General features: G+C 46.4%; 1 protein-coding gene across 5 annotated transcripts in view; it reads right to left on the reverse strand.

Moving 5' to 3' along the window:
* LOC139279906 (ephrin type-A receptor 7-like) overlaps positions 1-27,916 on the reverse strand; it is a 634,755-nt gene that overhangs the window by 96,420 nt on the left and 510,419 nt on the right. For 2 of the 5 annotated variants that reach the window (XM_070899217.1, XM_070899218.1), the window contains exons 5-6: positions 15,131-15,293; positions 5,758-5,772 (exon numbers count right to left, since the gene is read on the reverse strand). In XM_070899217.1, the coding sequence (XP_070755318.1) occupies positions 5,758-5,772; positions 15,131-15,293 (178 nt within the window). Of the gene's footprint in view, positions 1-5,757; positions 5,773-13,247; positions 13,253-15,126; positions 15,294-27,916 lie in introns of all 5 variants that reach the window. The other 3 variants (XM_070899215.1, XM_070899214.1, XM_070899216.1) reach the window with 2 other exon arrangements.

Genomic DNA, 27,916 nt, shown 5'->3' on the forward strand with positions numbered 1-27,916 from the left:
ATGCACTACATGTTTCACCTTAGTAACCAAGGTTTTTTTTTGTGTGGGGCTGTGGTGGGGGGGAAAGATAATGATATTTTGTCGAGCTGCTGAAAACACGGAGCATTTGCCAAGACATTTTTTCCTCCTTGGTTTTCTCCTCTCCCCTTCCTTTTCTGAAGGCCTTGATTCATTACCCTACTATGGTTCCACAGGCACTGTGTTGCCATCCGGTCCACTGCCCAACTAGTCAACCGTGGCAGCGAATGTCGACAGGCTATCCAACCCCGGGGAGGGGGATGGCATCAGAGCTGAGTCTGATATTGTCCTCATTCGATGTCCGTGCATGTGTTCTTCCAGCAGGGGTTGCTGGACATTGATTAGTTGTCGGAATCCTGCCCTACTGAGCTTGGGGTCACGAAGACCACCATCCTGCCTGAGAACAGCTAACTCGGCGCACATCATCGATCTATCTGGGACTTTCTTCTCTGTCTGGCTCAGATTAATAACTCGTGGGGCTACTGTGATATCTACTAGAAAACAGTGAGGGCAAGCATTCCAGCAATGCCTGCACATTTATTATGGGGCCAAATTTTAGTTGCTCTCGGTAAAGAGCTGGTCTTCTTTCTTAGAACTGCCAACGTGATCTTAGATAACTTTCACTATTGTACGATTGAAGTAAGTCGAAGTTCCTTCTTTAATTAACACACTAAGTAAGTGGCCCAACTGGGTCAGTTTTAACTTCATAATCCAGGTTACAGGTTCGAATCCCAGGGCTATTTGGTGCACAAGTCTTAAATATGTCTCTCAGTTCTATCCTTAACCCCCTCCTATTTCTCATCTACATGCTGCCTCCTCGGCAACATCGTCCGAAAACACCTCAGGTTCCACATGTATGCTGATGACACCCAGCTCGACCTCACCACCACCTCTCTCTCTCACTCTCTCTCTCAAGCTCTCCACTGTCTCTAAATTGTTTGTCCGTCATCCAGTACTGGATGAGCAGAAATTTTCTCCAAATAAATATTAGGAAGGCCGAAGCCATTGTCTGCAGCCCCTGCCATAAACTCCATCCAATAAGTGTCAGCCGTGGCTCAGTGAGTAGCACTCTTGCCTCTGAGTCAGAAGGTTGTGGATTCACGTCCCACTCCAGAGACTTGAACATATAAATCTAGGCTGACACTCCAGTGCAGTGCTGAGGGAGTGCTGCACTGTCAGAGGTGCCTTCTTTCGGATGAGACGTTAAACTGAGGCCCCATCTATTCTCTATTAGCTGGATGTAAAAAATCCCATGGCAGTATTTCGAAGAAAAGCAGGGGAGTTATCCCCAGTGTCCTGGCCAAAATCTATCCCTCAATCAACATAACAAAAACAGATTATTTGGTCATTATCACATTGTTCTTTGTGGGAGCTTGATGTGCGCAAATAGGCAGCCGTGTTTCCCACATTACAACAGTGACTATACTCCAAAAGTACTTCATTGGCTGTAAAGCGCTTTGAGATGTCCGGTGGTCATGAAAGACGCTATATAAATGCAAGTCTTTCTTCTTCTCTCCCTGGAAACTGTCTGAGGCTGAACCAGGCTGATTGCAACCTTCGATGTTATAATTGACCCTGAGTTGAGCATCCGAGCCATCACTAAGACCGCCTACTTCCACCTCCGTAAGATTGCCCGACTCCACCCCTGCCTCAGCTCATTTGCTGCTGAAACCCTCTTTCATGCCTTTATTCCAATGCCCTCCTGGCTGGCCTCCCATTTCCTACCCTACATAAAACTGCGTGCAGTTTTGGTTTCCATATTTATAAAAGGATATACTTGCTTTGGAGGCAGTTCAGAGAAGGTTCACTAGGTTGATTCCGGAGATGAGGGGGTTGACTTATGACGAAAGGTTGAGTAGGTTGGGCTTCTACTCATTGGAATTCAGAAGAATGAGAGGTGACCTTATCGAAACGTATAAGATTATGAGGGGGTTTGACAAGGTGGATGCAGAGAGGATGTTTTCACTGATGGGGGAGACTAGAACTAGAGGGCATAATCTTAGAATAAATGAACTTCTTCTCTCAGAGGGTTGTAAATCTGTGGAATTTGCTGCTTCAGAGAGCTATGGAAGCTGGACATTGAATAAATTTAAGACAGAGATAGACAGTTTCTTCATTGATAAGGGATTAAGGGGTTATGGGGAGCGGGCAGGGAAGTGGAGCTGAGTTCATGATTGGATCAGCCATGATCGTATTAAATGGCGGAGCAGGCTCGAGGGGCCGTATGGCCTTCTCCTGCTCCTATTTCTTATGTTATTATATTCTTAAGTCCCATCACCCCTGTGCTTGTTGATCTGGCTCCCAGTTAAGCAACACCTCGATTTTAACATTCTCATCCTTGTTTTCAAATCCCTCCATGGCCTCGGCCCTCCCTATCTCTGTAATCTCCTGCAGCCCTATAACCCTTTGAGATATCTGTACTCCTCCAATTCTGGCCTCTTGAGGATCCCCCATTTTAATCGCCTCACCACTGGCAGCTGTGTCTTCGGCTGCCGAGACCCTAAGCTCTGGAATTCCCTCCCTATATCTCGCCACCTCTCTTTCCTCCTTTAAGAAGTTCCATCAAACCTACCTATCACCTGCCCCAATATCTCCTTATGTGGCTCGGGCCAAATTGTGTTTGCTAACTCAAGCGGTCTGGATGTTTTACTGCATTAAAGGCTCTATATAAATGCAAGTTGTTGTTCAGCCAGGCCACTAGGTGGAGTGCCTCACCAAAGGAAAACTGGCACAAGTGGGAAATGGTATTGCTGATCACCACAAGAGTCACATCTTTTCCGCTCTTTAGCAATCATAGTTACCATGCAGAACTCTGTCCTTCACTTTCTTGCCTCTCTACTGAAACAAGCTGTGAGCAGAAGGACATGTTTTTGTGGGTGGAGAGTTTGCGGGAAGAGAGAGTGTCAGCCGTGTCAGAAAGTTGTGAGTCCAAGTCCAACTCCAGAGACATAATCCAGGCTGACGCTTCAGCGCTGCACTGTCAGGGGTGTCGTCTTTCGGATGAGACGTTAAACTGAGGCCCCGTCTGGCCTCTCGGGTGGATGGAAAAGATTCCATGGCACTATTTCGAAGATGAGCAAGGGGAGTTATCCCTGGAGCTCTGGACAATATTTAACCCTCCACCAACATCACCAAAACAGATTATTTGGTCATTATCACATTGCTGTGTGCAAATTGGCTGCTGCATTTTCTGCATTACAAGAGTGACTACACTTCAGAAAGTACTTCATTGGCTGTAAAGTGCATTGGGACGTGACGAGGCCACGAAAGTTGTTATATAAATTCAAGTCTCTTTCTTTATTTACAAAAGACCAAGAAGATATAAACGAACAGTAAAGTGATCACACTCTTGTGCAATGAGCCAGACGGTTACAGATTCAAACCCTACTCCAGCGCTTGAGCCGGTCACTGAGGTTAACATCCCTGGGTTGCACCAACTGGAATGCTGCTTTATTGCAGGTGCTGTTTGGTGGCTCTGACAGCGATTAAACATCCCATGGGCATGGCACTATTCCAAGAAAAGCAAGGAGCTGTCCTGAAGTCCTGGCAATCATTTCTCCATCAGCCAACATTAAACCCCCCGACCCCCCCACATCCACAAGTATATGCTCATTCATCTCATTGCTATTTCATAGCACAGAAACAGGCCATTTGGCCCATCAAGCCAACGCCAGTATTCTCCTCCACTGAGCCATCTAGTCTAACCCCACTCTCCTGCGCACTACCAGAATACTCTTTCAATACTCATATTTTCGAGCCCCAACCTAATTTTGGTTTGGAAGGATTCACGAGTCCTGCTTCAACAATGCTTTGTGGCAGAGAGTTCCCCTGTGCGATCTTGCTGTGCGGAAAACAGCTGCTGTGTTTGCCGACAGGTCGAAATGATTACCAACATCCGAAGTATTTTGCTTTGTGTGAAATATTTCACGAGGTCTCTATGAGATGCTATATAAATGCAGGTCTTTTAAAAATATATATTATATTTTGAGAAACAATCTCCTTTCCACACGCATTTTTATTTCTTGTACAAACTCAAGACAAAGCAATTCTCAAAGAATTCATTTGGTGTTGAAGAAAACATGTTTTCGAGTCTGCCTTTTGAAGATGAAAGTTAACAAGGCTTCAAATTGTCTTGATTTGCTGCATAACATCTATTTGCAGAGCGAACTGACTCGAAGAAAATCTTATTAAAATACAAACCTGATGTATTTTTGCTTTTAATGAGCGTACGTACAATACACATCACTAATGATTCAATTTGATGCTTATTACAGCTTCTGGTAATGATTTAGGCAATGGGGTAAAAACAATCTATTTAAATTTTTCTGCTCATGTCTATGCAGTGTTGTGTCCATAATTCACTGAGATGGTTCAGACCATCATTTGTTAGTTACAGATTACTATGAAACCAAGTTAAAGGCAGAGACCCCCTGAATTCCCTGATGATTCCTAGCCGTCGTCAAGAACGATATCTTTACACTGTTTCTCACTTGCCCACTCGGTTCCAAATTAGCTTCCAAATTGTCAGTTACAACAAACCTGATAAAGACAGACAGGAGGAGAGAGGGAAGGAGAGAGGGATGGAGAGAGGGAAGGTCAGAGGGAAGGAGAGAGGGAAGGACAGAGGGAAGGAGAGACCGAAGGACAGAAGGAAGGACAGAGGGAAGGAGAGCTGGAAGGACAGAGGGAAGGAGAGCGGGAAGGAGAGGCCAAAGGACAGAAGGAAGGACAGAGGGAAGGAGAGAAAGAGCATGCCCAATTTTACCCTCTGCACCCCCACAGGAGCAGTGTGTGGGAGGGGTGAATTCCCTTTGGGGCAGTTTGCTGTTTCCAAGCTACTCCATTTTGGCCAAGCGACATTTTAATTTATCTTCACCGACTGTTAAGTTGTCCGAGGCTGCAGACAGGTAGGAGCCTCATTAATATCACGTAAATCGGGGCCTGGTGATATAATTCGAAACCCTTTTAGCAAAATGAAAACTGAATCCTGCCCATTGGCCAGAAGGTTAGGGGCTATCAGGCGGGATTGTCTGCAGAGTCTGTAGGCTGCGGAAGTGATCACGAGTATCAGGCACTCAGACCAGGCCCATCCAAGTGTAACTGAGCTGGCTGTATTGGGAGTGTTCTGTCAGCTGATTAATTGCTGATTTTGTGAACTTTGGCTTACAGTTGAAAAGGGGCTTCTGGTAATTCACCGTCAGGAAGCTGGAAAGGACAAGGATGGGGGGCTGCTGTAGCTGAGCTGCACTGTACTGGTGCAGGAAGAGAAGGAGGAATGGCAACACTCAATGCAGATGCACTTGGACCCTACCAAAGGATGCCTGCACACAGAAAGCCTCCCCTACCCAACAGGCTCTACAGGCCAAGGGTCACTTTCTTGACCAGTCTGCGGAGCAGTGCCAGAGGTGGCTCCTCCTGTCCTATCTTTGACTATTCCAACACACTCCTGGCTGGCCTCCCACATTCCACCCTACATAAACTTATCATCCAAAATCTCGGCAGCCCGTGTCATAACTTGCACCAATTCCACTCACCCCTCACCCCTGTGCTCGCTGACCTACATTGGCTCCCAGGTAAGCAACACCTCGATTTCAAAGTTCTCATCCTCGTTTACAAATCCCTCCATGGCCTTGCCCCTCCCTATCTCGGTAATCTCCTCCAACTTCACAAACCCCCCCACCAATGTCTGCGCTCCTCAAATTCTGCCCTCTTGAACATCCCTGATTATAGCTGCTCAACCAGCGGTGGCCGTGCCTTCAGCTGCCTGGGCCCTAAGCTCTGGAACCCGCTCCCTTAACCTCTCCACCTCTCTATCTACCTCTCTTTCCTCCTTTAAGATTCTCGTTAAAACCTCTCTCTTTGACCAAGTTTTGGTCATCTGCCGTAATTTCTTCTTGTGTGGCTCGGTGCCAAATTTATCTGTTTTGTCTCATAACATTTCTGTGAAGCGTCTTGGGATGTTTTAGTATGTTAAAGGCGCTATATAAATAAAAGTTGTTGTTGTTGTTGTCCTGGCAGGTAGTGTCTGACCTCTGCTGCCTCCTACAAGACCTGCTGCCTGCTGGACCGGGAGGCATGACATTCATGTGGCTGTCAAGGTGACTACCATCCTTAAATTAACTGCCTCAGCATCCTTCCAGGATGCAACTGGGGACATCTCGAGGATCTTGCTGTCGACTCCCACTGGTGCAAACAAGTCACCAATGCACTATTTGCAAAAGTGACCCAATACATAGCCTTTCTGGTGGATGACAATAGTCAGAATGAGAGGGCCCTGGGATTCACAGCAATGGCACACTTCCACCAGGGGGCCATCACTCCCTCCTGGCCCCCAATGCCACAAAAAGGTTAATGTGCAGGTACAGGAAGTAATCAGGAAGGCAAATGGAATGTTGGCCTTTATTGCAAGGGGGATAGAGTATAAAAGCAGCAAAGTCCTACTGCAACTGTACAGGGTATTGGTGAGATCACAACTGGTGTACTGTGTACAGTTTTAGTCTCCTTATTTAAGGAGGGATATACTTCTATTGGAGGCCATTCAGAGAAGGTTTACTAGGTTGATTTCGGAGATGAAGGGGTTCACTTATGAAGAAAGGTTCAGCAAGTTGGAGTTTGGAAGAATGGGAGGTGATCTTATTGAAACATGTAAGATTATGAGGGGGCTCGACAAGGTGGATGCAGAGTGGATATTTCCACCCATAGGGGAAACTAAAACCTGGGGACATTGTCTCAGAATAAGGGACCGCCCATTTAGAGCTGAGATGAGGAGAAATTTCTTCTCTCAGAGGGTCGTAAATCTGTGGAATTCTCTGCCCCAGAGAGCTGTGGAGGCTGGGTCATTGAATATATTTAAGGTGGAGATAGACAGATTTTTGAGCGATGAGGGAATAAAGGGTTATGGGGAGCGGGCAGGGAAGTGGAGGTGAGTCTATGATCAGATCAGCCATGATCTTATTAAATGGCGGAGCAGGCTCAAGGGACCAAATGGCCGACTCCCGCTCCTATTTCTTATGTTCTTAATGCTGCGAACATCACCTCGAGGGAGGCCTTAGAAAATCTGCGAGCAATATTAACCCTCTTTGCTCCCAATTTTGTAGAAGCAGAAAACAAACCGTGGAAACCAGAAGCTGGGTTGACATTAAGTGAATGCCCCCTCTCTTTAAAGGTGCATTCTCCCGTTAAATAGCGGCCCGGGATTCCCGACGGGAAGTGTACGGTGTAGGCGGCCGGGCGGGAGGCCTGCTCCCCGTGCGATTCGCCGACATGCCCGCCAATCAAATGCAAACGAGGCCTGGTCTCGCGAGCTTTCAGACCTCGGGGTGTGCTGCCTGTTTCGTTTCACTAATCACGCCCAGAGTTAACATCGAGACTAGCGAGAGAGAGAGAGAAAGTCAAACTTGCATTTATACACAGATGGTGCATGTAAGCTGCATCATATTGGAATGGGACAGGCTGAGTGGGTCAGCTGACCTTTTACGTACACTCGTAATGACCGATGGGACGACCAAGGTAGATGGATGGGCAGCTCCCTTTTGTCATAATTCATAATTATTAGGCAATTCAACTGAATAAATTAGGAACATGGAAAAAAGATCAAGGTCCATCGAGTTCACCTTGCACCATCCTGGTAGTCACATGGTGCAATGATAATGGAGTTGTTGACTAACCATAGCGATCAATCTCAATCAATTAGTCTACAATCTCCCGAACCCGCGACCTCTACCACCTAGAAGGACTAGAACAGCAGGCGCGTGGGAACACCACCACCTCCACGTGCCCCTTCAAGTTATGCACCATCCTGGCTTGGAAATATTTCACAGTTCCTTCACTGTCACTGGGTCAACATCCTAGAACTCCCTCGCTAACAGCACTGTGGACTGCAGCGGTTTAAAAAGGCATCTCACCATCACCTGGACTAGTAATCCAGAGACCTGGACTAACGATCCGGAGACATGAGTTCAAATCCCACCACAGAAGCTAGGGAATTTAAATTCAGTTAATTAAATTAATCTAGGATAAAAAGCTAGTATCAGTATCAATAATGCGGGCCATGAAACGACCGGATTGTCGTAATAACCCATTTAGTTCACTCATGTCCTTCAGGGAAGGAAATCTATTGTCCTTACCCAGTCTTGCCTATATGTGACTCCAGACCCACAGCAATGTGGTTGACTCTTATCTGCCTTCTGGAATGGCCTAGCAAGCTGCTATGTCTTAATATTTGGGGGTCATCAGACACAAGAGGGCGCCGTGGTCGGAGGTCATCGGGCTGTATGCATGTGGCATGTGTGCTTGGTCACCTGTATATGAGCTGGGTGTCTTTGTCACGCAGGCACTCTTGGGCTGGAATAAAAATGGATCAGGTTGCACCTGAGTGAGTTTACAATAACCAAACTCTTGAGTCATTACAATTGGCGACGAGGTAATTTAAGAACCTTCGCATGCACAATGGGCACTGTTGGAATCCTGGAGAGATTCGTGGAGGGCAAGGATTGGGTGGATTTTGTCAACCGCCTGGATCAGTATTTTGTGGCCAACGGCATGGAGGCAGTGGCTTACGCAGTTAAGCGCAGGGCAGTTCTCCTCACCATTTGTGGTCCGAAAATTTACGGGCCTCATGAAGAATCTTCTCTCGCCTGTATGTCCAGCAGAAAAAGGGTACGAGGAATTGTGTACGTTAGTGGGTAACCATCTGAAGCCAAAAGAGGGGATCATCATATCACGCTACCGTTTCTACACGCATGTTCCTGCTGAGGGCCAGTACGTGTCGGGATTTGTCATCAACCCACGATGTCTTGCTGAGCCGTGTAAGTTCAGGAACATGCTGAAAGACATGCTGCATGATGTCTCTGTGATAGGCATCAGCCATGATGTGATCCTCAGGAAGCTGTTGGCTGCAGAGACACTGGATTTGAAAAAGGCCATCGCGACTGCACAGGCATGCATGATGACGGATGATAATTTGAGGCAGATATCATTGACGAGTCGGAGTTCCACGGCAAGTACTGTAAGCTCACTCAGGTGCAGCCTGATCCATCTTTAATCCAGCCCAGTGCCTGCATGACAAAGACACCCAGCTCATATACAGGTGACCAAGCACACATGCTACATGCGTACAGTCCGATGACCTCCGACCATGACGCCCTCTGGTGTATGGTGACCCCCAAGCATTAATACATAACACAAGCCACTCAGTTGTACCAAACCATTACAAAGAACAGAGGTTCAAGACGGCGGTTTACCATCACCTTCTCAAGGGTCATTAGGGATGGGCAATAAATGCTGAAATTGTTGGCAATGCTCACATCCCACGAACAAATAAACAACAAAAATATCCTTTCTCCCTCATGTACTTATCTAGCTCCCCCTTAAATGCATTCGCCTCAACTACTCCTCGTAGTACTTTTGTCCACATTCTATCCACTGGGTAAATATTTGTGTGTGTCGGTTTTCATATCTGTAACAATTACTACTTTTCTTTTATATCCATTTTTATCTCATGTTTCTGCTTGACAGTAATATTCGTGCCTTACCTTCCTGTATGCGGTTCCGTCAAGCCACTTCTTCTAGACACTCCCAGATCCTTGGAGTGCGGGAAAAGTGTTCACACTTACCAAGGATCAGCCACCAGAAATCTGCTCATATTAATCCACTGCAGCAGTTTCCACCCCACCCAGGTCCTGGTTGCTGATTTCTTCTTTCTCCTCAATCTTCATCAAACCATTCTACACAAATATGCCGCACTTGAACACTGCGGGGCCAAAATTGCCCTCCGACAGAAAGGGGGCGCACTCAGTGATGTTGACGATTTTTCTCCATCCCAATCCATGGGCCGAAGAGTCGAGCAAGATTCGGCTCTTTACATTTCTTTTTCTTCGGTGCGGTGTTCGGGCTGGACGTCGGTCGGTGTCATCAGCGTCGTGCTGATGCGTCACAATGCCCCTCCCCTTCAGTTAAAGGGGAGGGCCGCTGCGAACTCTGCAGTTAGTTTAGTTTGGTGCACTAGGCCACCAAGGAGGGTTTTGGCCGGACCAGCGGCCCCCGGGCTGCCTCCTGGCGTCCCGGCTGAACCCGTGGACGCCACTGTCAAGCCAACCTCGGAGTCGGTTGACAATTAAAATAAAATGGTGGCCGTGGCAGAGCGCCCTCCCCTTTAAGTGCACACACGCCGCCCAACCACTGACAGCTTCCCGCCAAGGAATTTCCCACGTGGGGTGCAAAGGCGTCGCTGCCAGGCAGTGGGGGGGTCGTCGCGTGCCTGATGGGGCAGCAACATGGCGGCGTGGTGACAAGCATCGCTGGGATAAAAATGGAGGGCAATTTATGAAATGTCAGTGCTCCGTGCTGACTGGGCAGTCACAGCTCTTGTAGAAAGAGGCAATTTTGGCCCCTGCTTTAACAAAGGTTTCAGCTCAGATCAGTGAACTGGCTCACCAGCTGCTTGAGAAACATTAAAGGATCATTATAACAGGTGTGATTGGCTGTTATTTTCCAAGGCCACTAACAAAATGACTGTCACAAATCAGACGTTTCAAATCTGTGCGTTATGAGTCATAAATTACAATGAATAACAAATATTTCACCCACCTTTCATAAAGGAAAATCTGGTAAAAATTTTATATGAAACAAAAAAACCTTCAGCTGCGCTTTCCCCAAATTCCACTGCTCCCCGATTCTCAGTCCTACTTTTAGCTTGTTAACTTCAATTCAAATAATTTGCTAACTTAAATACTCAATTCTAGTATTTTTCTTTTTTTTTTATAAAAAGGAAAGTGTAAAATCTTCAACTTAATTTTTCTGGTCCTTCATAATAAGACAAAACATTTTGGGGAAAAAATGCTACTTGATTGACTAAAAAGAACTATCCCGAAAGGCTGCTTTTCAATCATTCAAACAGCCAAAGAACTGAAAATTGACATAGTTACCACGTTAAATGAGCTATATAAATGCAGCTTGTCGTGGCTTCTCTGACCTGATCACATGATGCTTTAACATGATTTGCTCTTTCACACAAAGACAAGTAAACAATGAACCAGGCCTGGTACATTTAGGGTTAAAGATCTTCAGCGAAAGTCCGAGAGAGCAGGTTTAAAGGGGGACTGTAAATAACTGAACATCATGCTGACATTTATACGGCAGCAATCCCTGTACTGTTCCTGCCCCTCTCACGCCTCCCCCACTGGTTTTGTACTGACACCAGACGATTGAGTAACAGCCTCTCTCCCGTGACACCATCAGAGATCTGCGGCCAACAGTTTCACAATACAAGTCACATCGCTCAACACACACCGATATCTCCCTTCAGAACCTCTTAAGATTACGTGACAATCTACTTCTATTCCTATGCTGCAAATTCATTCACTCATAGGCAGTCCCTCGGCATCGAAGAAGACTTGCTTCCACTCTAAAAATGAGTTCTTTGGTGGCTGAACAGTCCAATACGAGAATTACAGTCCCTGTCACAGGTGGGAGAGATAGTCATTGTGGGAAAGGATGGGTGGGGCAGGTTTGCTGCACGCTCTTTCCGCTGCCTGCACTTGATTTCTGCATGTTCTCGGCGATGAGACTCGAGGTACTCAGCGCCCTCCCGGATGCACTTCCTCCACTTAGGGTGGTCTTTGGCCAGGGACTCCCAGGTGTCAGTGGGGATGTTGCACTTCATCAGGGAGACTTTGAGGGTGTCCTTGTAACGTTTCCTCTGCCCACCTTTGGCTCAATTGCCGTGTAGGAGTTCCGAGGAGAGCTCTTGCTTTGGGAGTCTCGTGTCTGGCATGCAAACAATGTATGCTGCCCAGCGGAGCTGATCAAGTGTGGTCAGTGCTTCAATGCTGAGGATGATGGCCTGGTCGAGGACGCTAATGTTGGTGGTATTTCTCCAGTGCAGCCTTCGGCCCCCTGAGGAAAAGAGTGTTTGAAGACCAGGCCCTCAAATCTACCACCAAGCTCATGGTCTACAGGGCTGTAGCAATACCCGCCCTTCTGTATGGCTCAGAAACATGGACCATGTACCGTAGACACCTCAAATCGCTGCAAATTACCCATTTCGGTACTGCTTTATTACACATGCAAGCCAATATACACGCTTGTACACAGATCAGGCGTCATTATCTCCACAATTAGCCATGCGTAATATGCATAATCTTTAATTACGAAGAAAATAAACTATAATTACTCTATTTTTTTCCCAAAATATAAATAAAATGTGCTTGAATTAAAATTGCAAAATGTTTTCCAGATTATATGATTGGGTTTATTGGAGAGAACAGACCATCCCACATTCAGTCAGCACGAGGTTTAGAAAATAACTATTAGCGCAGGATCCAGCAGCCAAACTCAGAAGCAGTCTTTTATTTGCCGATATAACAGTCACTGCTCGTCAAAGGTCATCTATCCTAAATGTGAAATGCTCGCAGATGTTTCTCAGAGGCACCAAACACTATAGCCCCCATTTCAAACCAGCCGCTCTGGCGCAAACAGTTAGTTAAAATGGCGGTTGTTGGATCTTTGCAGCGCATTTCAGCCAAACGCCATTTTAACTGGCAACAAAATTGTCTGTGTGGTTCCTCTGCCCCGTGCAAGCGGGGATCGACCGAACATTCCAAAGTCGTGGTTTCAAAGCCATCACGCAAAACTAACCAGTAAAGATGCGCACATGACGCCAACATTGCCAGCGACTCCTGGTGGGAAGCAGCAGAGTGGCCAGGAAGTATTTGTTTTTAATCATTTCTGAGAGGATTCCTTTCACTGGGAGGAATCCTTGGGCCTCCCCAGCCACAGCCTTCCTCTCGCCCCCAAACACTGGTATCTGTTTGTAAACACCCCTCCCCCCACGCCCAGCATTAACCGTGTGCTAGTCCCTCACGATTTGATGTTCCCACCCTGCAGCCTTGACGTTATTCCCACCGGCTTCAGGAGGGAGACAGGTCAAAGCAGTTCAACTGAGTCCAGGGGCTTAAAATTGGCCAGGCCTCATGCTCAACTCACCGCCACCGTGCGCACCCCCACCTCTCCACCACACCCCCACTCGCTCCCCCATTGCCCCACCCCCACTCTTCCACTGCACCTCACCCCCACCCCTCCACCCCCATCATACCCCCACCCCTCCACCCCTACTCCTCCACCCCCATCACACCCCCATCCCAACCCCACCCCTCCACCGCAATCCCCACTCCTCCACCCCACCCCTCACTCTCCCACCCCTCCACCCCACCCCTCCACCCCCACCACACCTGCACTCCTCCACCCCTCCACCCCACCCCCACCCCTCCACCACTCCTTCACCCCCACTCCCTCCCCCCATTCCCCCACCCCTCCACCTCCACTCCCACTCACCCACTCAGACCCCTCCACCGCAACCCCCACTTCTCCACCCAGAGTTAAAATCACGGCTGATATAAATGCAAGTATTTATTTGTGAGCTGGGACCGGATACAGTACCAGACTGCTAATCTCTCTGCGAGGATCCCGGATCACATGCGCCAGCTCTTGTTCTCCCGCAATGCCAGCAAACCTCTGCAATATGCATTTAAAAACAGTGCAGTGGGGAGAGGGGCCGCTGCCAATAATAGGCAGCAGGACGCAGCACTGGTGATTCAAAGTACTCCTGGGAGACTTGCTGCCTGTAAATCAAATCGCAATAATTCTGTGGCTGTAGCTACATTACTTTTCCAATCAAATGTTGCTATGTTTGGATTTTGCTTTGGTCTCTGAAAGCAGAACAGTATAACTTGTACAAAGTGCCACTTATCTGTGCTGCAGAACAGCTGCGCCTGCGAAAGGCCACAAATACATACTCACCGTCTGGACAGTTTCCACAGAATTACATTGCACAGCATGTACAGCACAGAAACAGGCCATTCGGCCTAACAGGTCCATACCGGTGTTAATGCTCCACAGGAGCCTCCTCCCACCCTACTTCATCTAACCGTCAGCATAACCTTCTATTCCTTTCTCCCCCAACTACTTATCTATCTTCCCCTATTTGCCACAACCACTCCCTGTGGTAGCAAATTCCGCATTCTAACCACTCACTGGGTAAAGACGTTTCTCCTGAATTCTTCATTGGATTTATTGGTGACTATCTTATATTTATGGCCCCTAGTTATGGACTCCCCTCACCATAAGTGGAAACATCTTGTCTACGTTTACCCTATTGAACCCCTTCATTATTTTAAAGACCTCTATCAGGTTACCCCTCAGCCTTCTCTTTTCTAGCGAAAAGAGTCGCAGCCTGTTCAGACTTTCCTGATAATTATAACCCATAGAAGCTCACTGCATCCAAGTCTGTGCGAAGAGAGCCTTGTTGTGGAAGACACACAGATACAAAACAAAAAAGCACAATCTTTCCCTTTAGCTAACCATGTCTTCGCAATCCACAGATTGGAACAACGTCACGTTTAAACTCTTGTGTCCCGGGTAGCAAAAGGTTTTATCAACAGTCCTATACAAGGGGTATCTATGGTTTCAGTAATGGGCGATAGAGGAAAACACAACTTTGCAACGCACGAGATTTGCCAAACAAATAAAATCGATCAGGATTTATGCACTCTCAATAGAACCCGTGCTGTATGCATGGTCAGAAAAGCTGCATTCATGCTGTGGATATGTGTGTCAAATCAAACGTGAGTGCTGAAGGCAGCAATGAACTAATTACTTGAGTGTGTGAGATGACTTCTTTGACTGTTTAACGTGCCACAGCCATGTGTATATCTCAGTGCATGGTTAGATCCAGGTTCTGAAGTCACTAGTTTTGAAAAGGCCAAAGCATTTTAGTTGCTGAAGGAGATAAAATGGAGATTTGCCCTTTGAAGTCTCCTCTTTCAGCTTTGTGAATATAGTGCAATAAGACTACTTAAATATAGTACAGATCTAGAGTAAGAATATGCTAATGCACCATTATTTTATTGTAATATTAACAAGCTGCCCATTTTAGATCATTGGGTTTTTCTACTGTGTATAATTAGAAGACTGACTATGCATTGGATCTATGGCAGGATCTAACAGTACTCTGAGTACCACGAGTTGAGACCAAGAGTCAACACTCAGACACATGAATTAGGACACATACAAAATGAGAAATGCCCATTTTGTTTTTCCTTTCAGTGTTACTTACGCTCCCCTAATGTCTGCACCTCAATGCTTGGGCTGTAGTTCCCATAGTTAGTGGGTGAAAAAGCTCGGACTTGGAATACGTAGAGTGTTCCAGGCTTCAGGTTGTTAATGGTCACGGTCGTTGATGCAGTTTTTACTGTCGAATAACTTTGATCGTTCTGTACCTGCCAGAAAAATGTACACGTTTCAGTGACCGATCCAAACTGCAACTTACTGACATGAAAAATCTCCCTCATTGAAGGATGGACAAATCAATAATAGTAATAATGAATAATCAATGACAGATCAATAATGCTGGCTACTGGTAACTTACAAAAGACACACACGCATATGCATTGGAACACAGCAACATTGGAACATAAGAACAGGAGTAGGCCATTCAATTATATCATGGCAGATCTGTATCTTAACTCCAACTACCCACCTTGATTCTGTGACCCTCAATACCCTCGCCTAACAAAAACTATCAATCTCAGTTTTGAAATTTTCAATTGAGTTAGACTCAAACAGCTTTTTGGAGGAGAGAGATCAGATTTCCACTAACCTTGGTGTGACGTGCTTCCTGACTTCACCCACCCCTGATTGGCCTAGCTCTAATTTATACATACACACAAGCACACAGGCACACATCTGCTACACGATCCCAACATTCAACTTGGGAAAGAACAACTGCTGAGGAAACTATTCAAAAGATGACCAAAAATGGCCAGCCTTGTTAATTGATGTGATTGCCTCGAGAGTTATGTTGACTACATTGTGGGGCCAAAATTGCCCCTTTCTATAAGAGCTATGATCGCCTCGGCTATGGGTCGGTACGGACTCGCTACTTGGTCGCCGCGGTCGGGCCGCCATTTTGAAAATTGCCCTCCTTTATTTCTCGCGTGGTGTATGGCACGCCCTGGTTGTTTTCCCGCCCCTTCGGGCACGCGCCGACCCCTTACCGCCTGGCAACCCCCTTTCCATCTCGCGTGGGAAATTGTCCTACTGGAGCAGATCGGCCGCTGCTTGGTGTCCCCGATAGCTTTCCCCAGCGGGAAGCTTCTTGTGGCTGGGCGGCGGGACCGCCCTTAAAGGGGAGGGCGCAATGCTGCGGCTGCCATTTTATTTTAATTGTCGGCCGACTGCCAGGTCAGCACGACAATGATGGCCACGGGTTTGACCGGGCCACCAACAGGCAGCCCTGCACCCCCTCTTGGGTACCGGGCTGCTGGCCTGGCCGAAACCCTCCCTGATGGCCCAGTGTTTGCCACTAAAGTGGCTGCAGAGTTTGCAGAGGGCTCCCCTTTAACTGAAGGGGAGCGGCGTTGTGACGCGTCAGCAGAAACGCGGCATGTCCACAGCGCGCTGACATTATCAGCCCGGCACTGATGGGTCAGAGCGACGGCCGTTCCAACCCGCCCGCACTTCCATCCCACCGACGATCCCACATCTGCCCCGTTCCAAAAAAACCCAGAGCTGAATTTCCCGAGATTGTCCGCCCCATGCATTTCGTCTCCGATATCATCGTAGATCCAAAGGGTCTAAAGTTATGTAATGTAGTCGACAGAATGATAAAGAGGCACAGAAAGCTATTCCCAAACCTTGAATAAATAGGCAAGGAAATCTCACTGAAGTGTTACAGGAGTTTAGTAAATATGAAAGTCATTTTGCCTCGTATTCATTTACATGGAAAATGATATCTCAAATCTTGATCACATCTTTTCTGATCATTAGTACTTAATACAAGCAATATCATCATCATAGGCAGTCCCTCGGAATCGAGGAAGACTTGCTTCCACTCCTGAAGTGAGTTCTTTGGTGGCTGAACAGTCTAATACGAGAGCCATAGACGCTGTCGCAGGTGGGACAGATAGTCGTTGCGGGAAGGGGTGTGTGGGACTGGTTTGCCGCACGCTCTTTCCGCTGTCTGCGCTTGATTTCTGCATTCTCTCGGCTTTGAGACTCGAGGTACTTGGCGCCCTCTTGGATGCCCTTCCTCCACTTAGGGCGGTCTTGGGCCAGGGACTCCCAGGTGTCGGTGGGGATGTTGCACTTTATCAGGGACTACCTATATCATGCATTATAGCCCAAACAAGTTTACAATGAGCAACTTCACAATAAGACTGCACCCTGTTAGCCTTCAAGCAATTAATAAATTGGAATCAGAATGTTTGTTGCCACAGGCTTACCATAGATGGAACAAAGATAATTCCTGGGCTTAGATTACTGATGGATGACGAGAGGCAGGAAAGCCACTTTAAATGGGGGGGGCGGGGGAAGTCGGGGGGCATGAACCAATTTTTTTACTATTGAAGGAAACAGATATTGTGGACACAGAAATATTTTGTACAATGTCAGGTTAGGAAAACATGATGATGCCATCAGCTGAAGAAGCCCTGAGCTAAACTGAAAAAAAAACTTCGACACACTTAGAAGTATGCAATGCTGTTCTATTTAGTGATAAAAGTACTGACTGAGTGAAACACTTAAAGTGTAGTTGGTTCGACTTGTGACTCAGCAGGCAGCAGGAAGGTATGGGTAAGAGGGACGAAGACACTGCTTGCTACAAGACATCTTGTGGTAAAATGGGCTGGAGAGGCTGAATGGTCCTCTCTCATTCCGACAGCACAGTATAATGTGCAGGGATCAGAAACCACCAACTACATCTATTTTATAGTCTTCAAAATGTAATTACTTGCATTGGAACCAATTCTATTTTAAAAGGACCATCTGTAACTTGTTAACTACTTAATATTTCATCTGATATGGATCTGATATTGAGAGATGAGGTTATCAAAATGATGGGTGAAGTTCGATTGAAGTTAAAGGAAACCCAATAAACCTAATTCACTGTCGTGCATTGTGTGTCTCTGGATTACAACGGAAAGCTAGACAAGTAGAGGGAGAAAGGAGTAGAAGGTTAAGCTGACAGGGTGAGATGAAATAGGGTCGGCGGAGGCTTGTGTGGAGCATAAACACCAGCACAGACCAGTTGGGCTGAATGGCCTGTTTCGATGCTGTAAATTTTATGTAATTGTATGTAGTCTAATGGTTATAACTTTAAAAAGCTGTGTCCTTAGCTTTAAGTAAAGGCCCCCCCTATTTCTTGAGCACTCAATTTAACAAGCTTCACAATACACCTGCAATCGATATGGAGCAACGCAGTAAGGTAGCACAAGCTCATTACAACGGTGGCAATTCATTTAATTCTGGTCTCAATTAATAGAAAGTAAAAAAGACTTGCATTTATATGGCGCCATTCATGACCTTAGGACATCCCAAAGCACTTTATGGCTAATGAAGTACTTTTGAAGTGTAGTCACTGTAGGATATACAGCAGCCAATTTGCGCAGAACAAGCTCCCTCAAACAGCATTGTGATAATGACCAGATAATCTTTTTTTTTCAGTGATGCTGATTGAGGGATAAATATTAGCCAGAGCACCAGGGATAATTCCTCTGCTCTTCTTCGAAATAGTGTCCTGGGATCTTGTACGTTCACTGAGAGGGCCAACATCTGAGGTTCATCTGAAAGGGGGCACCTCCGACAGTGCAGCACTCCCTCAGCACTGCACTGGAATGTCAGCCTAGATTTATGTGCTTAAGTTGCTGGAGTGGGACTTGAACCCACAACTTTCTGACTCAGAGGTGAGCGTGCTACCCACTGAGCCACGGCTGACCTGATGGGATACAAGTCTCTTCCCTGCATTGGTTGAGAAAGTACTGAATGAAATAAATCTTGCCCAGTCTGTTCCTCAAACTCCATTGTTGGTGGCCCAAGTGCTTTCAGCCGTCGAGGCCTGAAGCTCAAATTCCTTCCCAAAACCTTTACGCCGGTCACTGCTCCTTAAGTATCTTCCTTAAAACCTACCGCTATGACCAAGCATTTAGTCAGCTCTCCGAACAGCTCCTTCTTTGACCTGGTGGCACACTTTGTGTCTGATTTCACTTCTGTGAAGCGCCTTGGGATGTTTCCCTACATTAAGCATTATATGAATGTAAGTTTTTTATTCAGCATTCCGAAGGGACCGCTCCTTCCGCGACACCCTGGTCCACTCCTCAATCGCCCCCAGCACCCCCTCCCCTTCCTATGCCACCTTCCCGGTCAAGCACAGGAGATGCAACACCTGACCTTTTACCTCCACCCTTCCCACTGTCCAGGGCCCCAAACATCCTTCCAGGTGAAACAGCAATTTATTTGTACTTCTTTCCATTTAGTATATTGTGAATCGTTGCTCACTGTGTGGTCTCCTCTGCATCGGGCAGAACAAACGTAGATTGGGCGACCGCTTTGCGGAACACCTGCGTTCAGTCCGTAAGCATGACCCCGAGCTTCCGGTCACCTGTCACTTTAATTCCCCACGCCGCTCCCACTCTGACCTTAGCCTCTTGCACTGTTCCAACAAAGCTTGACATAAGCTCGAGGAACCGCACCTCATCTTTTGATTAGGCACTTATTTTTTCACATGGCAGCTGTTGATGGTTTTGCCATTCCCGTTGGGCGGGCCACATTGTTCGCACGCCTGACACAAGACTCCCAAAGCAAGCGCTCTACTCGGAACTCCTACACAGCAAGCGAGCCCCAGGTGGGCAGAAGAAACATTTCAAGGACACCCTCAAAGCCTCCTTGATAAAATGCAACATCCCCACCAACACCTGGGAGTCCCTGGCCAAAGTCCACCCTAAGTCGAAGAAGAGCATCCAGGAGGGCACTGAGCACCTCGAGTCCCGTCGGCAAGAGTATGCAGAAAGCAAGCGCAGGCAGCAGAAGGAGCGTGAGGCAAACCAGACTCCGCCTCCCCCCCCACCCCTTCCTTCAACGACTGTCTGTCCCATCTATGACAGAGACTGTAATTCCTGTATTGGACTGTTCAGTCACCTGAGTACTCACTTTTAGAGTGGAAGCAATTTAGATTTCAAGGGACTGCCTATATTGATGACATTCCCATTTACATGTCTTCTAGACTCATCTTTTGTGTATTTACTTGTTCCATTACCAACTCCTTTTGCTAGTACAATCACACCTTTTGTCATTTAATCTCTTCTGCCTTCCACCCTATCACAGCCCTTCCCTTCTGTTTTTTCCTCTCCTCCTCCCTTTCCCTTGCTTAAAACCTGTTACAACTCTAACTTTTTTCAGTTCTGACGAAAGGCCATCGACCTAAAACGTTAACTCGGTTTCTCTCTCCACAGGTACTACCTGACCTGCTGAGTATTTACAGCATTCTCTGTTGTTATTTCAGATTTCCAGCATTTGCAGTATTTTGCTTTTATATGAATTCAAGTTGTTGTTGTAGAGTGGATAGCTCCCGTTAAGGAGTTAGAATGAGCTGAGGTATGTTGAGCAGAAGGGTTGTAAATTCAATGAAGAAATTCCACATTAAATCAACAGTGCTTCAGTGGTCATGTTAATTGAACTCCTTTGCATTATTGGGGGCAGTATCTCATCTGTACTCATTCCTTAACATGATTTTTTTTTGGAGAGATAGAATGAAAAACAAAAGCAAACAACAGATGTTGAAATTATACACGAGACAATGTGACTCTAAAAAAGAGAGGCACATTCCCTCTTCAAAGGAACACATGAATGAAGATAGAGATGAGAAAAGCCATCAGTCCAGCTCTTGCTGACCAACCACAGCCTCCTCTTAATTTAGTCTCTTCATTGAAATTATCTGTCATCACTTGAATTTCAATTGCTGCCATACTCCACAAAGGATTTAAACACTGATAATTCTTCACAAAAATAGTGTGCGTGTATATATACACTTCATTTTAACTGGTTGGTGTTAATTTTGATGCATTTTTAATGGGACCATTGCTTTACATGCCAACAAATGGTTGCTTTTTACCTAGTTTCTAGTCTGATTTTATTTAGATTGACATAATCCCAATATTTGTCAACAGTTTAAGGATTTCCAATTACAACCTTTTTCAGAGAGGAATGGTTAAGCCTCCATTTACAAGATCACACGATAATAATTTCATGCGAGGAAGGCCATTTGACGCATCTTAGTTCATCCATCCAGAACAACTCTAATCTCCCATTGGTTCCAATATAATTCCAGGGCTTTCATCTCCACTACTCTATCTCGAAGTCCATTTCAAGTTTTGATCACACTTTGTGTAAAGAAGAACTTCTCAATATCTAACATAAGAACATAAGAAATAGGAGCAGGAATAGGCAATACAATTATGGCTGAGCCGATAATGGACTCAGGTCCACTTCCCCACCCGCTCCCCATAATCCCTTGTTCCCTCATCAGTTAAGAAACTGTCTATCTGTCTTAAATGTATTCAATGTCCCAGCTTCCACAGCTCTCTGAGGCAGCAAGTTCCACAGATTTTCAACCCTCTGACCTAAATTTGCATTTTACTAGTTTGAACCTGTGACCCTCCTTGCCCACTCTCACAATTTAAATTAAAGCAATTTCCCAGATTTACCTTTTCCATACGGTTTACAATCTTATATACCTCTATAAGATCATCTCAGATGCATCCCGTCACGGCTAAAAGACCCAAGTTTCTCCAATCTTTGCTCATGATTCAGACTTCTAACACTAGAGATCAGTGTTGTTGTTTTGCTCTGCAGGGTCTCCAATGCATGCCTCAGTGGCCCAAGAGGGACCCAGTACTCGAGGTGTGGTCTGACCAGAGCGCTGTACAGAGAGACCAGAGAGGAACCCAGTACTCAAAGTGTGGTCTGACCAGAGCGCTGTACAGAGAGACCAGAGAGGAACCCAGTACTCGAGATGTGGTCTGACCAGAGCGCTGTACAGTTTGCTCATGCCTTATATTGTTTTGGCTATGTAGTCCAACATCTTACTGATTGTTGCCACGTTTTAGCGACTGCAGAGAAGCCGTGATAGAGTGGATAGGAAGGACCTATTTCCCTTAGCAGAGTGGTCAACAACTAGAGGGCATAGACTTAAAGTGATTGGTACGAGGTTTAGAGGGGATTTAAGGGGAAATGTCTTCACCCAGAGGGTTGTGGGGGTCTGGAACTCACTGCCTGAAAGGGTGGTACAGGCAGAAACCCTCACCACATTTAAAAAGTACTTGGATGTGCACTTAAAGTGCCGTAACCTATATGGCTACGGACAAGAGCTGGAAAGTGGGATAAGGCTGGATAGCTCTTTGTCGGTCGGCGCAGACACGATGGGCCGAAATGGCCTGCTTCCGTGCTGTAAACTTCTATGATCCGATGATTCTATGAAAGTGTAGAGGAAGGAGGGTAGAACAGACTCAAAAATGTAAAGTGTTGGAGTGGGGGGGCACTGCGGAGGCAGCTGGGTGCCACGGTCAAACTTGATCCTGTCTTTGACTGTTGTTCACACACACATCTTGATTAGAAACAAGAAGCCTGTCTGGTATTTTTTCCTCCCTTTTTTACAATTGTAGGACCCTCATTATCGAAATTGAATCTGAAACATTCCTGGTCTGTATGGCTAGGGTCCATGCAGTAATGTGTATTATTCCTCTGAAACAGCGAGAGAGCCATCGGAATCAATTGGAAGCAAAATAATTTTACCCTGGCGTAAGTAGCTGAGAAGAAACTGGAATTCCAGGGCTCTCAAGCAATTCTGAACAGTAAATAGGATCCTAGAGGCAGGTTGATCGCAATATAACAAGAGTTTAGAAACTGATACTCCAAGGAGGAACAGAGGAGAAAGGGATTCGGCTGGATAGCTCTTTGTCAGCCGGCACGGACATGATGGGTCAAAATAGCTTCCTTCCGTGCTGTAAATTTCTATGATTCTATGCTTCTGGTGCCCACCACCAATCCAGTCCTGAGTTTAAAAACTACTTCAACATAAATCCATAGGAATTAAATGCAGTTGTTAAACAATGTAACACCCCCAGTACTGGAGGGTTGGGTGAAGTGGCATTGAAACAGCAGTGCTACGACTTGCTGGTTAGAAATGTCATGGCTCTACGTGAGGATAACCTCAAGCTGAGCAAGCTTGTTGCCATTTAGTAGTGCAGTGTGTTGTAAACTGAAATATATCCCATCAGTGCCGGTCAGTCGCTTCCCTTAGAAACACTCCACCTGCTTACTGGCACTACAGTGAGAGGACTGGTACCTGGGGCTTGTCTGACACACATATTGTGCAGGCTCTAACTATTCCATGGTGGCCTGCCAAGCATGAATGCACTCGCATACCCTTTGGTTGGAAAGTGGCAGACTGAATCATAGAATCAGAGACTGCAATTTGATGCCAGATTCATGCTCACGCTGCTGTGAATTTGGTATTAAATTGCTTGTACATCAAGAACAGAACATTCTGAAAAACTATCCAGTACTAAATGTTCCCAATCCAGGTTCTGCTGCCCTATTATTACGTTCACTGAGTTTAGGAACGTATTAATTAGCTGCTTGCACTGCCGGAGGTGCCGTCTTTCGGATGAGACATTAGACCAAGGCCCCGACTGCCCCCTTGGGCATGTAGACAACCCCACTATTGGAAGATGAGCAGGAGAGTTCTCCCCGGTGTCCTGGCCAATGTTTATCCCTCAAGCGACAACGCTAAAACAGATTATCTGGTCATTATCACATTGTTGTTTGTGGGGCCTTGCTGTGCGCAATGCTGACTGCCGCGTTTCCCACATTACACCAGTGACTACACTTCAAAAGTACTTCATTGGTCGTAAAGTGCTTTAAGATGGCCTGAGGTCGGAACGGCACTATAGAAATGCAATTTATTTCTGTTCAGTGATTACCTCACCACTGTGAATGGGGAGCCGGATTTCACAGAACGTAATCTACTCGACAGAAAACCAATTGTTTGGGGAAAGACGGAAGGTCCAGATTTTTTTTGCCACCATTTTATTTTCCATCAGATTTCTCCCATGCTCTCCTGTCCCATGACAGCTAGCCCACACCTTCCAGTGGCTTCTCTGTCCTCCCCATCCCTCAAATGGACACCTTGTGTGCCAAGGTCCCATTATTGGCTCCTTCTTATTTCTCATTTCTGTTCCTCAGACTCCATAGCTTCACCCTATATACTGCAACGTGTCCAAAACTCTGCTCCCCACATCCTTTTGTGCACCAGTTGCAGCTCACTCATCGGCCCATCCTCAAGGGACCCACAACTCACCGAATTCGAGTTCCTTTATTAATCCTGTCACGGCCTTGCCTCTATTTTCAGAATAAGGGGCTGCCCATTTAAAACGGAGATGAGGAGGAATTTCTTCTCTCAAAGGGTCGTGAATCTTTGGAATTCTCTACCCCAGGGAGCTTTGGAGACTGGGTCCTGAGATTTTTGAATGATAAGGGAGTCAAGGGTTATGGGGAGCAGGCAGGGAAGTGGAGCTGAGTCTATGATCAGATCAGCCATGATCTTATTGAATGGTGGAGCAGGCTCGAGGGGCCAAATGGCCTATTCCTGGTCCTATTTCTTATGTTCTACCCTGCCTCTGCAACCTCCTGCAGCCCAGGCCAAGCCCTCTGCAATTCCAGCTCTGGCCTCCTGTGCATCTCTCCCTCCCGCAGTAGAAGAGCTTTCAGTCTCAGTCCGCTCAGCTCCACACTCTGGCCCTCTTCCCCTAAACCCCTCTGGTTGCTCCTCTGCTACCCAAAACCTATTTCTTCACCTCCCGCAATTCTTTTTCTATTACTGTATCTCTCCTCTGTGAAAAGGCTTGGGATGTTTACTATATTAAAGAAAGAAAGACTTGCATTTATATAGCACCGTTCATGACCACCGGACATCTGAAAGTGCTTTACAGCCAATGAAGTACTTTTGGAGTGTAGTCACTGTTGTAATGTGGGAAACGCGGCAGCCAATTTGCGCACAGCAAACTTCCACAAACAGCAATGTGATAATGACCAGATAATCTGTTTAAGTGATGTTGATTGAGGGATAAATATTGGCCAGGACACCGGGGATAACTCCCGTGCTCTTCTTTGAAATAGTGCCATAGGATCTTTTACTTCCACTTGAGAGAGCAGACAATTTAACGTCTCATCCGAAAGACGGCACCTCCAACAGTGCAGCATTCCCTCAGCGCTGCACTGGAGTTATGTGCGCAAGTCTCTGGAGTGCGACTTGAACCCACAACCTTCTGACTCAGAAGCGAGTGTGCTACCCACTGAGCCACAGCTGACACTAAAGGCGGTATAAAAATTAAAATTGTTGTTGATGCGTACAGCTCCACAGACACAGGTTGTCCTGCAGTGCCGCGTTCAAAAATGGCCATTTTTCATCTGTCAGCCTAGACTGTGGGGTTTGTTTAGTTATTCAACTGCAAGGGACCTCATTGTCCTTATCAACCATCTACACACAGACCTCCAGCAGGGATCACTGGGCAGTGATCAGGAACTTTGGCCAATTTTCTCCATCTTCCCTCTGGAGCATTACAGCCAACTGAGGAACCCAAACTACCGCCACCCGCCCCCCGCACCCCCCACCGAGATCAATCAACAACCAAGGAGGGCAATGGAACCGGAGGCCTCACCGGTCTGTAGCGACCAGCTATTCATTGGTCATTACCTGCTGAGCCCGCTGGGGGTGTGAGTTGTTTTTTTTTAATTGCGTCTGGGTCATAAACAATAAATATTTTGTTTCAAAATACCAGCGAGAATGGTTTACTGCAGAGTAGATGAGCAGATTTTGATAGGCTGCCCAGTAGCTATTAGACCTCATGGGCACTTTCTGAATGCTGTCTGAATTAAGTGATTTGCAATTGAAAGAGCTTGCTCTTGCTAATGGCTGTAGTGCAGCATTTGACTCGGATGCAGGTAATTTTGAGGAACACTATCCTGTCCTTTGTATTTTGGGGTAGAACCTGGCAGAACAATGAGCGGAGCTGAGAGGGGGAAAGGGATGAAATCTCCAAAATGCAATTAAAAAACACATGAACAACAAACTCTTCAAAACCTAAAAGCACTTTATGCTCTCGAGGATGCATTTAAATCTGACGCATCCTCACTCTAATAATTGCAGCCATTTTTAGGGTAGGCCAACCAACATTGGCTCCCGGTTAAGCAATGCCTTGATTTCAAAATTCTCATCCTTGTTTCCAATTCTCTCCATGGCCCCGCCTCTCCCTATCTCTGTAATCCCCTCCAGCCCCATAACCCCCGGAGATGTCTGCGCTCCTCAAATTCTGCTCTCTTGAGCATCCCTGATTATAATCGCTCAACCATTGGTGGCCGTGTCTTGTTGCCTAGGCCTTAAGCTCTGGAACTCGCTCCCTAAACCTCTCCGCCTCTCTACCTCTCTTTCCTCCTTTAAGGCGCACTTTAAAATCTACCTCTTTGGCCAAGCTTTTGGTCGCTTGCGCTAATTTCTACTTATGTGGCTCAGTGTCAAGTTTCTTGTCTTGTAATACTCTTGTGAAGCACCTTGAGATGTTTCACTATGTTAAAAGTTGTTGTTGGATAGGCACAATGTTCATACCACAACATCACAGTGGCAATCAGGGGATGGGCGAAGGGAATTCACTGCCACGCTGTGCAGCAGTATAGCTGGGGGGGGGCATGGGGGGGTGGGGGTGGGGGTGGGGGGGTTATCCTAGCTGATGTCGCGCAAACATTTTTTTTTTTAAAAAGGTGCACTGTAATAATTGCTGCTCTCCCACTGGCAGTCGATTGCAGAAGCAATCAGCCATTCGCTCAGTCATCGACTGTTATTGAATACTGTCCCTTCTTGTGGAATGTTACTCTTTAACACTTGCTAATTCTGCCGTATGGTCATCAGGCTTGATTGACAGGAGTTTGCAGTGCCCGAGAGAGCTTGTTGACCTCACTGACAGCAACACACTTTTTTTTAAATGGAGCTGTATCCCGAGTCAAGGAGCCAACCCACTGAGACTGTTTAACACACTGTGTGGTCCTGGTACAGGGCACGGTGGGCACTCCCTCCTACACAATCACAACGGAGTATTCAGAACAGAATCATACTTGCATCGTATTTACAGCACAGAAACAGGCCATTTGGCCCAACAAATCTATGCCGCTTTTAATGCTCCATATGAGCTTCCTCACACCCTTCTTCATCTAACCCTATCAGTATACTCTTCATCCTTCCAGAAATTAAGAAACTCGATTGAGGACTTAAAATTTAAAAATAAATGACATAGAATTTACAGCACAGAAATAGGCTCAACTAGTTGATGCCGATCTTTGTGCTCTGTTGTGCACATAAATAAACAGACTAACTGAAGCAGGAGTAGTGTAGCTAACTGTGTCCTTTATAGCAACTCCCCAAATGGTGACCCAAAACCAGCATGAACCAGCATGTTTACAGCAACTGTGGATAGCTTCTGCAGGGTCCTAATGCCTGTCTTGTGAATGTTCGTGTAACAAACAAATAAGAGTATGAACACAACATATTTCCCCCCTTCAGAAAACGCAGTCTATGAACAGACAAAGTCATTGAAATAGCTAGGCCATGTTCTGATACATTGAGACTGGCATGGAGCTTGCGGTGTTTGATCGAGGTTTTCGGTTGGGAAACAGAATGGTGCTTCTGTTCCATCCTGCTCCTGCTGGTCTGTTGGCCTGTGAGTTGGGATCAGTCTATGAGCATTCCATCGAGTTCCATCATTGAGGTGTGAGGGCTGAACTTTCACCCGATCTGTTTTGGAGGCGAAAATGAAGATGCAAGCTTATGACTCTGGTTTGGGCGCTTAACTCTGACCCCATCTCCGTTCTTCAGTTGGAGCTTTTGAGTACGTTGTTTTGTGCCAGTGTATGACTTTCTTTTTCATTGGCGTTCCGAAATCTGGGATGCAAATGTGGTTATCTTTGCGCTAGGCTTGGCGGGGGTTTGAGAATGTCCAGTAGCCAGCGAAGATTCCACCCA

This window comes from Pristiophorus japonicus, chromosome 14 (assembly GCF_044704955.1).
Source record: "Pristiophorus japonicus isolate sPriJap1 chromosome 14, sPriJap1.hap1, whole genome shotgun sequence".
Taxonomy (NCBI): domain Eukaryota; kingdom Metazoa; phylum Chordata; class Chondrichthyes; family Pristiophoridae; genus Pristiophorus; species Pristiophorus japonicus.